Source organism: Mus caroli, unplaced genomic scaffold, assembly GCF_978045245.1.
Source record: "Mus caroli unplaced genomic scaffold, Mus_caroli_1 scaffold_2, whole genome shotgun sequence".
NCBI lineage: Eukaryota > Metazoa > Chordata > Mammalia > Rodentia > Muridae > Mus > Mus caroli.
In genome coordinates this window covers 149517055-149529995 of record NW_028227257.1, presented here as the reverse complement: position 1 = coordinate 149529995, position 12941 = coordinate 149517055, and the positions used below count along the sequence as shown (strand labels likewise).

Below are 12941 nucleotides of genomic sequence, written 5' to 3'. Positions count from 1 at the left end.
TCACCCAGCACCTCCTCACTCAGTACCCCCTCACCGAGCACCCCCATCCAATACCCGAGTGCCTCAGTGAATGGGTGGGTTTTAGCCCTTAGTCCCCAGCCAGTTAGAGTGCTGCTTTCCCAGTCTCTCTGCTTTGCCTCACCTGCAGGCCCCGTCTAGCCTGTGACAGTAGGCTGATCTTCAGTCCCCAAATCCCTGTTATTTCTGCTAGGATGCCATTTCCTAAGCCCTGGCTGGGCAGGTGACAAACAGAAAGTTAGGGAGTGAGTCTGGGCCTAGGGAGTAGGTGACAAAGGGAAAGGCACATGTGTCCAGGATTTGGAATTTTAAGTTATGTGGCCGGGATGTTTGACCCAAGATGAGAGATAATGCCGAGCAAAGGGAAACATTCCAGGCAGAGGTCATGGTAGGTGCAAAGGCCCTGAGGCAGAAACAAGGCAGGCATGTTTTGGGGAACAGCAGAGGGGTCAGTAGGACTACAGCAGAGTCAGCCAGAAAAGATGTAGTGGGGAAATGGTCCACAGAGCAATGGAGTATGAGCCTGGGGCCCCTGTGAAGGACTTGGCTTTACCTCCAGTGGGGCAGGGCATGCTCAGAGCTCCAAAGTTGAGAGTATGGCAGCTCAGAGGTTGCCAGGACTCTGGGAAGGCTTCCTGGAGGAGGTGTCATACATGGGGACACCTGGAGGAGGAGCTAGTGGTTGGGAGGACCACTGTTCCTTGGGAAAGGACCTCAAGTCTCTGGACAAGAACCTTTTCTCACTGCCCCAGGTCAGCCCCTGCCTGGGGAGGGGGACGGCCTGGAACAGGTGTTGGCAGTCGGGAGGCTGCTGTACCTGGAACAGGCCCAGTCGGCCCAGGAGGGGACATATACCTGTGAATGCAGCAATGCAGCTGGGACCAGCAGCCAGGAGCAGTCACTGGAGGTTCTGGGTGAGCCCTGCCAGACTGGGGAGGATGGGTGAGTGGGTGGCTCTGAAACCTAGAACACATGGTGGGGGAGGGGGCATAGCAAGGCTGGGCATGTGCCTGCCCTTCCAGTCTAGACTCTGAACTCCCCAGTTGTGCATACAGGAAGGATGTGTGCATACAGGGAAGCAGGCCCTGTGTGGCTCTGAAATGTTTAGAAAAGAGTGTGCAAAAAGCTCCTATAGCGCCCACGTATGGCGACATGAATCCTGCTAAAGGAACAACTGAGGGTGATTCTGTCTGTAGGCCTCAGGCTTCCACATGCTCGCATATCTGCACACACATGTGAATGCACATAAGCAAACATGCTACATGCAACACACATACACATGTGTGTGTGCGCGCAAGGGAAAAAAAGAAAAGAAATTTCTGGCCTTGTAAAAACCATGCTCTCGGGATGAGGCCGCTGCTGGGTTGGTAGAGTGCTTCCCAGGTGTAATCCCAACACCTGGGAAGGGAGGCAGGAGATCAGGAGTTCAAGGTCAGGAGATCAGGAGTTCAAGGCCAGCCTGAGCTGCATGACACAGCAGATGTGCTAAAGAACAAGTCCCACAAAGGCACTAGGCACTGCAGTCCCTACTGGAGAGGCTCAGCAGAAGGAACACACATTCAAAGCAAGCATGGGCAACCCAGAGAAACTGCAGCTCACGAGATTGAAAGTACACAGACCAAGAATGGTAGGCTCTATTCCCCAAGGAGCAGCCCACTCAGATCCCCAGCGTGTCTGAGAGGTCACCGAAGGATGAAGCTGTCACTCTGTCACAGAGATGGAAAAGGCTGAGACAGGGAAAGTGACAATAAGGTCACACAGCGTGTCATGCAAGGAGGAACATCGATCTAAATGGCCGTGTCCAGCGAGGCCTTAGCACCCGTCCTGCCTGGTACTAGCTGGCCCTAACTGCTTTCACTGATGGGTCTCTCTTCACCTCAGTTCCTCCTCAGGTCACTGGCCTCTGGGAGCCCCTCACAACAGTCTCCGTGATCCAGGATGGAAACACCACCCTGGCCTGTAATGCCACAGGGAAGCCCCTCCCAGTGGTGACATGGCAGAGGGATGGTCAGCCTGTCTCGGTGGAACCCGGCTTGCAGCTTCAGAATCAGAACCACAGCCTACATGTGGAACGGGCTCAGGCCTCCCATGCCGGTGGCTACAGCTGTGTGGCTGAGAATACAGCTGGGCGTGCCGAGAGGAGGTTTGCACTGTCTGTGCTGGGTGAGGACCAGTGGCTTGTGGGGAGGACAGAGAGACTGGGGCCAAGCAAGGCCCAGACACAGCTTGATGCAGGCAGCTCATGGGGCTTCTTCAATCTGGGCTTTGATGAGAGCTGCCACTGGGGGCCATGGCCAACAGGGCCCTCAGTATGGCTGTTCTCAAAACACCCATCTCCTTCCTTCCCTCCCACGTTGGCTTTCCCCAACCCTGTCAATCCACAGTCTATGTGGCTAGTGTCATGTTCTTGGGGGACAGTGGGTAGGAAAGCCAGGGAGACCATACACATTGTAGAAGAATCTAGATGCCTGCCTGGGGAGGTGGCCTTGGGGTTGTAGCTGAAAGACTACATAAGAGTTGGAAGGCTTCTTGGGTGTGCTGGAGCCCACTTTCACCCCTACTGTGTACCTGGGTCTATTGCAGGGGGAGGCAGGATATGGTTCTGGAGAAGGCTGGGAAGAGGGTGGGAGCACGGTGGGTTAGGAAGGCTCCTCCCATCAGCCCCCAGTTTTAAGCTTTCTGTGCCTTGCCATTCCACTGGTAGAAGGTAGGAGATAATTCCACAAAGACAGCACTGCTACTTCACTCAGGGGTAAGTGTGGGCTCACCTTTGTCGGCATGCCACCCTGCTTGGCTCCTGCCCTGTAACAGGTACTATTGTCTCTACCTCTTGAATGCTAATGCAATTGAATGTTAATTCAAATGTCTATGAGAGTGTAAGAATAGTGATGGCATGTGTGTGCTCTGGGTCCCAGGTGGATCTTATACAATGTGTGCCAAATGGGTGCATTTGGCTAGGTATAGCTCATTTAGCAGTCTGCCAACAAAGTCCTGGGTACCATGGCCAGAACTGAACAAGCCAGGCCCTGTCACCCTAGCATTCAAGAGGTAGAGATGAGAAGATGAGGAATTCAAGATCATCCTTGGCTACATAGCAAGTTGGAGGCCAGCCCAGGATACATAAGACACTGTCTTGAAAGAAAGGGGAGAGAGGGAGAGAGAGAGAGAGAGAGAGAGAGAGAGAGAGAGAGAGAGAGAGAATCCTCTCTTATATACCTCTGAAAGGATAGAGACTGAGGCCTGAGATGCCCGCCTGATCCCAAAGGCCCACTTATGGCCAAAATTAATGCCCTTGTATCTATCACATCTTTGATGAAAGCAGATGGAACCCTCAGAGTTCTTGACCCCTCCCAGCTCCTGGTCCCTCCCAGTGGGGCTGCGAGTCCCTGGACAGACAGAGCTCAAGTGCCAAGCTCCAGTCTATACTCTGAATACAGTTCTCCCTGTGTCTAGCACCTCCTCATCTTACTGGAGGCTCAGACTCACTGACCAATGTCACTGCTACCTTACACGGCTCCTTGACGCTGCTCTGTGAAGCTGCGGGGGTCCCAGCCCCAACAGTCCAGTGGTTTCGGGAAGGACAGCCAATCAGCCCCAGAGAGGGCACCTATCTCTTGGCAGGTAAGGTACTAAGCCAGATGTGTTTCGGGATCAGTCTGTCAGACGCCTATGACCTCTGACCCTGAGCTGTCAGGCCTCAGTGACCCATTTGTGGGATTACAAAACACATTTCCCACTTTGTAGAAATTGTCTGATCCATTGTATAAACAGGAACACAGAGATGGGAACTAGGCCCTGCAGAAAGGGGACTGAGAATCAATTCATAATGTCTGCCATGATGTGGGACTAACAGTGGTGTGTGTGTGTGTGTGTGTGTGTGTGTGTGTGTTATCTGCCCCACGTGGTCTTACAAGATCTGTGGTTCTCTGGGGAACTGACTCTACTTCAAAGGTCCCTGGAGAAGGCTTTTCTTGTCTGGGCCTCTTGAGACAAAATGAGCATCTGAAATGGACCAGGGCTTTGTAGCTCTCTGTTGTCTCTCAGCCCTAGCCTAGAACCAGCACTTTAGTTCCTTCTTGCCTGAAGACATTGTGCTCTATCCTGGGGTTTTTTGTTCACTGTCTCGGGCACATCTGGTTCCCTACTTGAAGAACTAGGAGGCAGATGCTTGCATATTAGTGTTTGACATCATGGGCAGAGAGAGGCTGCGGAGCCTACACCTTCCCTTCCCTCCCCTCCCCAGGTGGCTGGATGCTGAAGATGACGCAGGCACAGGAGCAGGACAGAGGCCTCTATTCGTGCCTGGCCAGCAATGAGGCTGGGGAGGCACGGAGGAACTTCAGTGTAGAGGTCTTGGGTAGGACGCATCTCTATGTTCTCAGGAGCAAGGGAGCCTTCTCCTTCTGCTGGGGCACTTCTGGGGCAGGCAGAGATTGGAAGGCTCTGATTCCCTCGCTTCATCTTTGTTCTGGGGGCTGCAGAGGTGGCTCAGTCAATAAAGTGCTTGCTGTGCAAGTGTGTGGACCTGCGTTTGGTCCCAGAGCCCAAGGACAAGGAAAACAATATGGGTGTGGTGTCACTCACTCAGAATCCCAATCCTTAGGGGCTGCAAACAGGAAAAGCCCTGAGTTCCCTGGCTGGCCAGCCTAGCCTGCTCAGGAATTCTGGGCCAGAGACCCCGGGGATTCTTTAATTTTGTTTTTATTTTTAAGTGGGTGATCTCTGGAGAATGAAACTTAAGGCTTAACCTTTGGCCTCTATACACATATGCATTCCCATACACGTGTGAACGTATCACACATTCACACAATACACACGAATGACACATATATGCCACACACATCATATACACAATATATACCATAAACACAAACATACAAGGCATACACAATATATTCACCATGCACACATGTACCACACACACACATACATGTCACAAATCACGCATACATATACACAACACATATCATACTATACACACTATACATATATCATACTATACACACTATACACACATATCATATACACATATATACACCATGCACACATGTACTATACATACACACATATACATATACCACAAACCACTCATACATATACCCTACCACGCACACACATAAATACCACAAACCATTCACACATGCACACACACACCACACACACATATACACCACAAACCATTTGCACACACACCATGCACACACATGCACACATACCACACATACACATAAATAAGCATACACATACACACTCACACACACACATACACATCACACACACACACACATACAAACATACCCTCTGTTGTCAATATGTGGTCAAATTTTCCAGAACCAGTAAGAATCAATCCAAAGTTGGGGCAGCAGATAGTCAAAACCACACCCACTTGTCTGTTCAGAGTCTCCCAGCAGCAACAATACACTACACTGACTCTGGGTAGGAGTAAGGGGAGTGGGGACTGAGGCACAGGAAACGTAGCTTCCCACCCTGTGGATGGGCCACCCGGTTGGCAACTGTTTGTCTCCTTTCTCCTCCTAGTTCCTCCCAGCATTGAAAATGAAGACTTGGAGGAAGTGATCAAGGTGCCTGAGGGACAGACTGCCCAGCTAGAGTGCAACGCCACAGGTGAGAGTGATGCAGCACAGCGAGCCTGCCTTAGCCAGTCCCCAACCCTGGGACTACCCACCAAGAATCTACATTTTCGCTGTCTGTGTCAGGCCTCGTTTGTGTTCACGTATTGTTTGCTCTGCTCTTTGCTGACTACAGCAAAGACCTGCCAGAACCTTCCCAGGTACCCACTGCACGAGGACCCCCTTGCCCCACCCCACTGACCACACATAAAACGATAGTAATCTGTGCTGGCTGAGATCCCTGACTCCATGGCTCCCCCACTGCCTGGAAAACTAGGCTCCCTCTGATTCTTGAGAGTTGAAGGGTGGGTGGAAATTTGTGTAGATAAAGAGAAAGACAGTGAATGAATGAATGAATGGGAGAATAGATAGATTCTATTCTATCTATTAGGTGTTTGACTAAAGATGATAGATGATAAATGAATGAGTGAATGATAGATGGGTAGGTGGATGGATGGGTGGGTGGGTGGATAGGTGGATGAATGGATGGATGGATGGATGAATGGGTGGATAGGTGGATGAATGGATAGATGGATGGATGGGTGGATGGATGGATAGATGGATGGGTAATGGATGGGTGGGTGAATGAATGGATGGGTAGATTATGGATGGATGGGTGGGTGGATGGATGGATGGGTGGATGGATGGATGGATGGATGAGGAAATAGAAGAATGGTTTAATAGGTGGAATAATACATGTGTCTTAAGTGGGTAGGAAGATAGATGGACAGATGGATAGAAAGATCCATTCATGAGCATGCAGTAAGGTAAGAAGACAGATAGATGGGTCGAAGGATGGACAGACAAAGGAAGGACAAATGGATCTTGCCTGTCTGTGCCAGACCAGACCAGTTCCCAGTAAGGCAGTGGAGTTCCTGAAGAAAGGCCCAGGCTATCCCTGCTGTATGTCCTAAATGAGGATGCAAACTCCACATCTGTGCTAGCCAGGAGTCTCCTGTGACCCCTGAGCCCACCTAGTCAGAGCCTGCTGAAGGATCTCACTGCTTCCTCTTTGTTTAGGCCACCCACCGCCCAAGGTCACATGGTTCAAAGATGGCCAGTCCCTGACTGTTGAAGACCCTTATGAGATGTCCCCAGATGGGGCCTTCCTGTGGATCCCCCAGGCCAATCTGTCCAATGCTGGCCACTATTCTTGCATTGCTAGTAACGCCGTGGGGGAGAAGACCAAACACACACAGCTCAGTGTCCTGGGTGAGTGGTGGGCCTCTGCCATCCCCCATCCCCACTCCCCCTCCCCCCCCACCCCCACTCCCCACTCACACCCTACCCCCCATTCCACATCCCTGTCACCGGATGCTGCAGGAGGGAACCCCAAGTTTCCACAAGCAACCACTATGGAAGGAGCAACCAGATCTCCATAGCAACCCCTGCTGGGGACCATGCTTTCTGCACAGAGGTCTTTCCTGTGACAGTTCATGCCCAAACTGTAACACTACCCCTTGCAGGGGCAGGAAAAGAAAGTTTAGGATCCAAGAAGCAGTTAGACCAAAAGTCCTCCTCCTCCTCCTCCTCCTTCTCCTCCTCCTCAGAACCAAGAAGGTTTTGATTGAATAAGTAGCAAGGCGACATGTTAAATGAATGTTGAGGGACACTGGTCGTTCATCTCGTCCTGTAGCCTGGTGGGGGAGGGCTTGGCTGCCCTGAGCTGCATTTCCCACTCTCCTCACACAACGCAGCACCAAGGAGAAGCCTAGGGTCCTAGCTGTCCTGGTCATTAGAGTGCCCAAGCCCGGGCTGGACCCTGTTTGCCAAGGCCTTCCTGCCTCCCCCTGACAGTGGTTCCCACCATCCTGGGAGTGCCGGAGAAGAATGCCAACGAGGAAGTGACTGTGACCATCAACAATCCTATTTCCTTGATCTGTGAGGCTCTGGCCTTTCCATCCCCCAATATCACCTGGATGAAGGATGGGTCGCCCTTTGAGGCCTCAAAAAACATTCAGCTCCTCCCAGGTGATGCCCCTGGGGTGGGCTTTGAAAGGATAGATGACTCTTCCCAGAGCTGGGTCAATCTGAGCACGTGTCTATGGTGAAAACCTGTTTGGGATAACTCTGTCCATGGATCCCTGAGCAGGTACCCACGGACTACAGATCCTGAACGCCCAGAAGGAAGATGCTGGCCAGTACACCTGTGTAGTCACCAATGAGCTGGGGGAGGCGACAAAGAACTACCATGTGGAAGTGCTCAGTGAGCCCCCACCACCCCGGGGACATTGGCTGGACAGGCAGAAGAGTGCTGCCACACTTGAGACCCTAGGACTCCTTCCTGTGATTGTCTTTCCTGAGAGTCACAGACAGCTGAGGGGAGGGGAATCTCTGCCATTTACCACCCTTGCCTTGGCGGGAAAGGAAGGATAGTGTTAAGACTTTGGACATGTTGCCCCCATGCCTCCCCCAGTTCTGGCTTTCTACTGGTATGGATGTGCAACCTGGGCTCCCTCAATTTGATACCTGGGCCTCCAAAAGACCCTCTAGAGGCCACCACAGAACACCCCCCCCCCAGCCCCCCGCTTCATAACCCCGTCCCTTAGCCCTCTCAGACCCTAAGTAGGTACAGGTGTGTTCCTTTCTAGAATCATATTTACCTGCCCCCTCCTCAGGGAGCTATCCCTAGGGCCAGTGGGTCAGGGTCTCAGGACCCCCCAGGCTCACTCCTCATACATCCTGTGACTTTTCAGTTCCCCCTTCCATCTCCAAAGATGACCCCTTGGGGGAGGTCAGCGTGAAGGAAGTGAAGACCAAGGTCAACAGCTCTCTGACCCTGGAGTGTGAATGCTGGGCCACACCCCCGCCCTCCATCAGCTGGTACAAGGACGGAAGGGTGCGTGCTGGACCCCAGACAATCTAAGACGCTCACTCATCTGTCAGTCTCACTAGCCCTGCTTGGACCTTTCCAGACAGAAGCCCTGAAAGTACCTGGCCCCAGAGCAGGCCCTGCTCACCCTTCAATTTTTAATGATAACAAAACAAACCCTTCCCAACTGTTCAGCTCTTCTGTCCATTCTTTTGCTTCTTTTTTGCTTTTGAGAACATTAGGGCTTGGTTTGATGGAGTCATGAACAATCCCATCACTTTACATTATGGTCTGATTTTTATTTATTAAAATATAGAGTAGGGTGTCTGGTAGGACATACTTGTAATCCCTACACTTAGAAAACTTGATGTAGGAGGGTCAAGAGTTCAAGGTCATCCTTGGCTACCTAGTGAGTTTGAAGTCAGCCTGGGCTACATGAGACCCTGTCTCAAAGCAAATAAATAATTTTGATTTTTCATCTTGTCCCTCTCTATTGTCCCCCAGCCTGTGACCCCCAGCCACCGGCTCAGTGTCCTGGGGGAGGGGCGGCTGCTCCAGATCCAACCCACACAGGTCTCTGACTCTGGCCGATACCTGTGTGTGGCCACCAATGTGGCTGGCGAGGATGACCAGGACTTCAATGTTCTCATCCAAGGTGTGTGTGGTACCTACTGTAGGGTAGGCTGGGTGAAAGCAACCAGTGGTCCAAGACAGGATGCTGCCTCCAAGTAGAAGGGTGTGACACAGGGCAGGGACATTAGCTGGGCACCAAGAGCCCTCTACTCCACATAAGCATTCTCCACGGACCATCTGTCTCAACATCTCAGATGAGGAAGGGTTCTACTTTCTGTGGCTGAGGAATGCGTTTCAGAAGATGGTAGCTCCAGCCTCAAATCAGGATTAAGTGGCCAGAAGGCAGGCAGAGAAGGCAGAGAGAAAGAAAAGCTAGAGAGGGTCCAAGGGGCCTGAGGAGAGGCAGGGAGGGAAGCTGGGAGGCTGCAAGGGAGACTGGGAGGTAGGGAGGCTATAAGAGAGGCTGGAAGGCTGCAAGGGAGGCTGCAAGGAGGCAGGGAGGCTGCAAGGGAGGCAGAGAGGCTGCAAGGGAGGCTGAGAAGCTGGGAGGTAGGGAGGCTGCAAGGGAGGCTAGGAGGCTGGGAGGTAGGGAGGCTGCAAGGGAGGCTAGGAGGCTGGGAGGTAGGGAGGCTGCAAGGGAGGAAAGGAGGCTGGGAGTCAGGGAGGCAGAGAGGCTGGGAGGGACACAGGAAAGGAAGCAGGGAGGCTAGAGGTCAAGCCAAATGAAGGAAGGACAGGTTTTACCACACAGTACTTGGTAGTGACCTGACAAGAATGCACCCTTTCTCCTCTGCCACATGTGGCCCTCAACCACCTCACCCTGTCATCGCTGCTGTCTTAGTGCCTGTTCTATTGCTGTGAAGAGACACCATGACCCCAGCAACTTTTATAAGGACAACATTTAATTGGAGCTGGTTTAAAGGTTCAGAAGTTCAGTCCATTATCATCGTGGCGAGATATGGCCGTGTCCAGGCAGGCGTGGTGCTGGAGATGGAGTGCAGGGTGCTCCTTCTCCAAAGGAGCTTGATCCAAAGGCAGCGGACAGGACTGTGTCCTACATTAGACCTAACTTGAGCTTATATGTGAGACCTCAAAGCCTGCCTGCCCCCAGAGACGCATTTCCTCCAAAAAGGCCACACCTCCTAACAGTGCTAGTCCCTGTGGGCCAAGCATGCAAACACAGGAGTCTATGGGGCCAAGCCTATTCAAACCACCACAGCTGAGCTGTATGACCTGTGGGCCTTGGTTTTGTCCTTTGCAAAATGCAGGTGTTCTAAGCCAGGCCTGGTGGCACATGCCTTTAATCCCAGCACCCCGAGGCAAAGACAGGTGGATCTCCGAGAGTTTGAGGCCGGTTGGGGTTACACAGTGAAACCCTGTCTCAAAGAAAGAAAAAGCGAAAAGTACAGGTGATCTGACTAAAGGGGCCTTGGGGCCCCTTCAGGTCTTAACTACAAAGAGCTTTGTGCCTCTGAGTACAGACGAGCAAATGCAGGCTAGCCCTGGCAACAGCCTAACTCCCTTCCAGAAGCTCTCCGTGTTACAAGGTCATTGTTATCTTATTTCATTTTGTTCTTCTGAGCAAAAGTCTTTGAGCCAAAGTCTTCCTGTAGCCCAGGCTGGCCTGGCATTGTGGTCCTCTTGCCTCAGCCTCTAAGTGCTAGGGTGACAGGTGTGCCCCTGGTCTTCTCTGAGGCCAGTTAGATGTGAGGTCCCCAGAACAAGTGGCTTTTCCTAAAGCTCATGTGGCAGCTTCAAAGGCAGTCCCTAGGGGAATGAAGAGATGTCTTGGCCTGACTACAGGGAGCGGCTTGTGTGGCAGGGTGTGGCTTGTGTGGCAGGGTGTGGCAGTGCCTCCTGGGCTGTTTGGCAGTAGTGGTGAGCACCCTTAACCCTATATTGTATTCCTAATGGCTTGGTCTTCCTCCGTACAGTGCCCCCTATGTTCCAGAAGATGGGCGATGTTGATGCAGGCTTTGAGCCCCTGCCCTATGAGGAGGAGGCCCAGGGCAGGGTGACAGAGTACAGAGAGATTGTGGAGAACAACCCAACTTACCTGTACTGCGATACCAATGCCATCCCACCACCAGAGCTCACGTGGTACAGGGAGGGTCAGCCCCTGTCAGCTGCTGATGGGGTCTCGGTACTGCAAGGTAGGTGGATGCTGCCTGAAAGGTGACCACCCCAGAGCATCCCTGAAACTTGCAAACAGAGGATAACGATTGCATGGGGTTGCTTTCTGTGCCTAGCTTTTAAAATGAGCTTTCCAGCCCAGGCCAGACCCCATGTCTGGACTTCAGGATCTCCATTGACCTCGGATGCTCAGGAAAATGGTGTGATTCTCTAGGGCGGCGGTTCTCAACATGTGGTTCATAGCCCCTTGTGGGTCGCATATCAGATACCCTGCATCTAAGATATTTACATTATGATTCATAACAGTAGCAAAATTACAGTTATGAAGTAGCAACAAAATAACATTTTGCTTAGGGTCACCACAACAGGAGGAACTGTATTAAAGGGTCACAGCATGGGAAAGGTGGAGAACCGCTGCTCTAGGGAGAGGTGGATCTCTTTATGTAAAGATTCTAAGGCAGGACAGCAATGGGGATTAGAGGCTGAGCCCCTAAAGTACCTGCCAGCCAAGCAGGAACTCAAGTTAATCCTCAGACCCATGGAAAAGCCAGGAGTACCAGTGCATGCCATAATCCCAGCACCGCAGAGGCAGAGGCAGAGGCAGAGGCAGAGGCAGAGGCAGAGGCAGAGGCAGAGGCAGAGGCAGAGGCAGAGGCAGAGGCAGAGGCAGAGGCAGAGGCAGAGGCAGAGGCAGAGGCAGAGGCAGAGGCAGAGGCAGAGGCAGAGGCAGAGGCAGAGGCAGAGGCAGAGGCAGAGGCAGAGGCAGAGGCAGAGGCAGAGGCAGAGGCAGAGGCAGAGGCAGAGGCAGAGGCAGAGGCAGAGGCAGAGGCAGAGGCAGAGGCAGAGGCAGAGGCAGAGGCAGAGGCAGAGGCAGAGGCAGAGGCAGAGGCAGAGGCAGAGGCAGAGGCAGAGGCAGAGGCAGAGGCAGAGGCAGGAGGCAGATCTCCGGGACTCACTGGACAGTCACTCTACTCATTAAAAAAAGAAAAGAAAAGAAAAGAAAAGAAAAGAAAAGAAAAGAAAAGAAAAAGAAAACCCAAGCCAGTGAGAGACCCTGTATCAAAAAATAATATGGACAGCTTCAGATGGAAAACACCTCAAAATTGACCTCTGGCCAATTATGATCCCATGCAAGATCTTCTCTCTGGCTTTTGAGGTCTATGCTATCTTCATAGTTTACAGATTACAAGATTTTTCTACTTTCATTTTGCCATTTAAAATATTTCCTTATTAGAGGTTTTATCAATTGTTTAAATGGACCTTATTTTGAGATATCTCTTATGAATGGCTTTGAAATGGAAGGTCCTGGAATGAGGCTTAGAGATGCCTGGCTTCCCTTTGCCTGTCCCGCCCCCACCACAGACTGTTGCTGTTCAGGCTGCAGTAGCTCCCGGGGCAGGAGGGTGCCCTAGCTCAGAATCTGCATGGAGGCCTGCCAGGTCCAGCGCTGGGGCTGGGTTGGGGACAGGAGATCAGTTACAACAGTCTCTGATGAGGAGATGCTGTGCATGTGGAGGTTGTCCATATTGGAAATTACTGGACTGACCTCTAACCTCCTGCTGACCTCAGACCAGGACCCCAGACTCACGTCCTGGGGCTCAGCCCTGGGGAGATCCCTAATGCAGGTCCCAAACACAAGCTGATCCCAGCTCTCAGTTAATCCCTGACCCCAGCTACTGACTTGGTTCTCATGGTAGCATGGATCACACCCACTGCTGCCCTCTGACCCTGCTACCAACCCTGAGCATGTTAAGGTTGAGTTGACTATAGATCCT

The 12941-nt window shown here is 52.0% G+C and overlaps 1 protein-coding gene across 1 annotated transcript in view; it reads left to right on the top strand.

Moving 5' to 3' along the window:
- Positions 1-12941, top strand: part of Hmcn2 (hemicentin 2) — a 146942-nt gene that overhangs the window by 84189 nt on the left and 49812 nt on the right. The window contains exons 44-54 of the mRNA XM_021181028.2: positions 771-932; positions 1900-2181; positions 3472-3639; positions 4262-4375; positions 5557-5643; positions 6669-6860; positions 7446-7619; positions 7741-7854; positions 8345-8487; positions 8965-9115; positions 10968-11186. Coding sequence (XP_021036687.1) covers positions 771-932; positions 1900-2181; positions 3472-3639; positions 4262-4375; positions 5557-5643; positions 6669-6860; positions 7446-7619; positions 7741-7854; positions 8345-8487; positions 8965-9115; positions 10968-11186 — 1806 coding nt within the window. The remainder of the gene's footprint in view (positions 1-770; positions 933-1899; positions 2182-3471; positions 3640-4261; positions 4376-5556; positions 5644-6668; positions 6861-7445; positions 7620-7740; positions 7855-8344; positions 8488-8964; positions 9116-10967; positions 11187-12941) is intronic.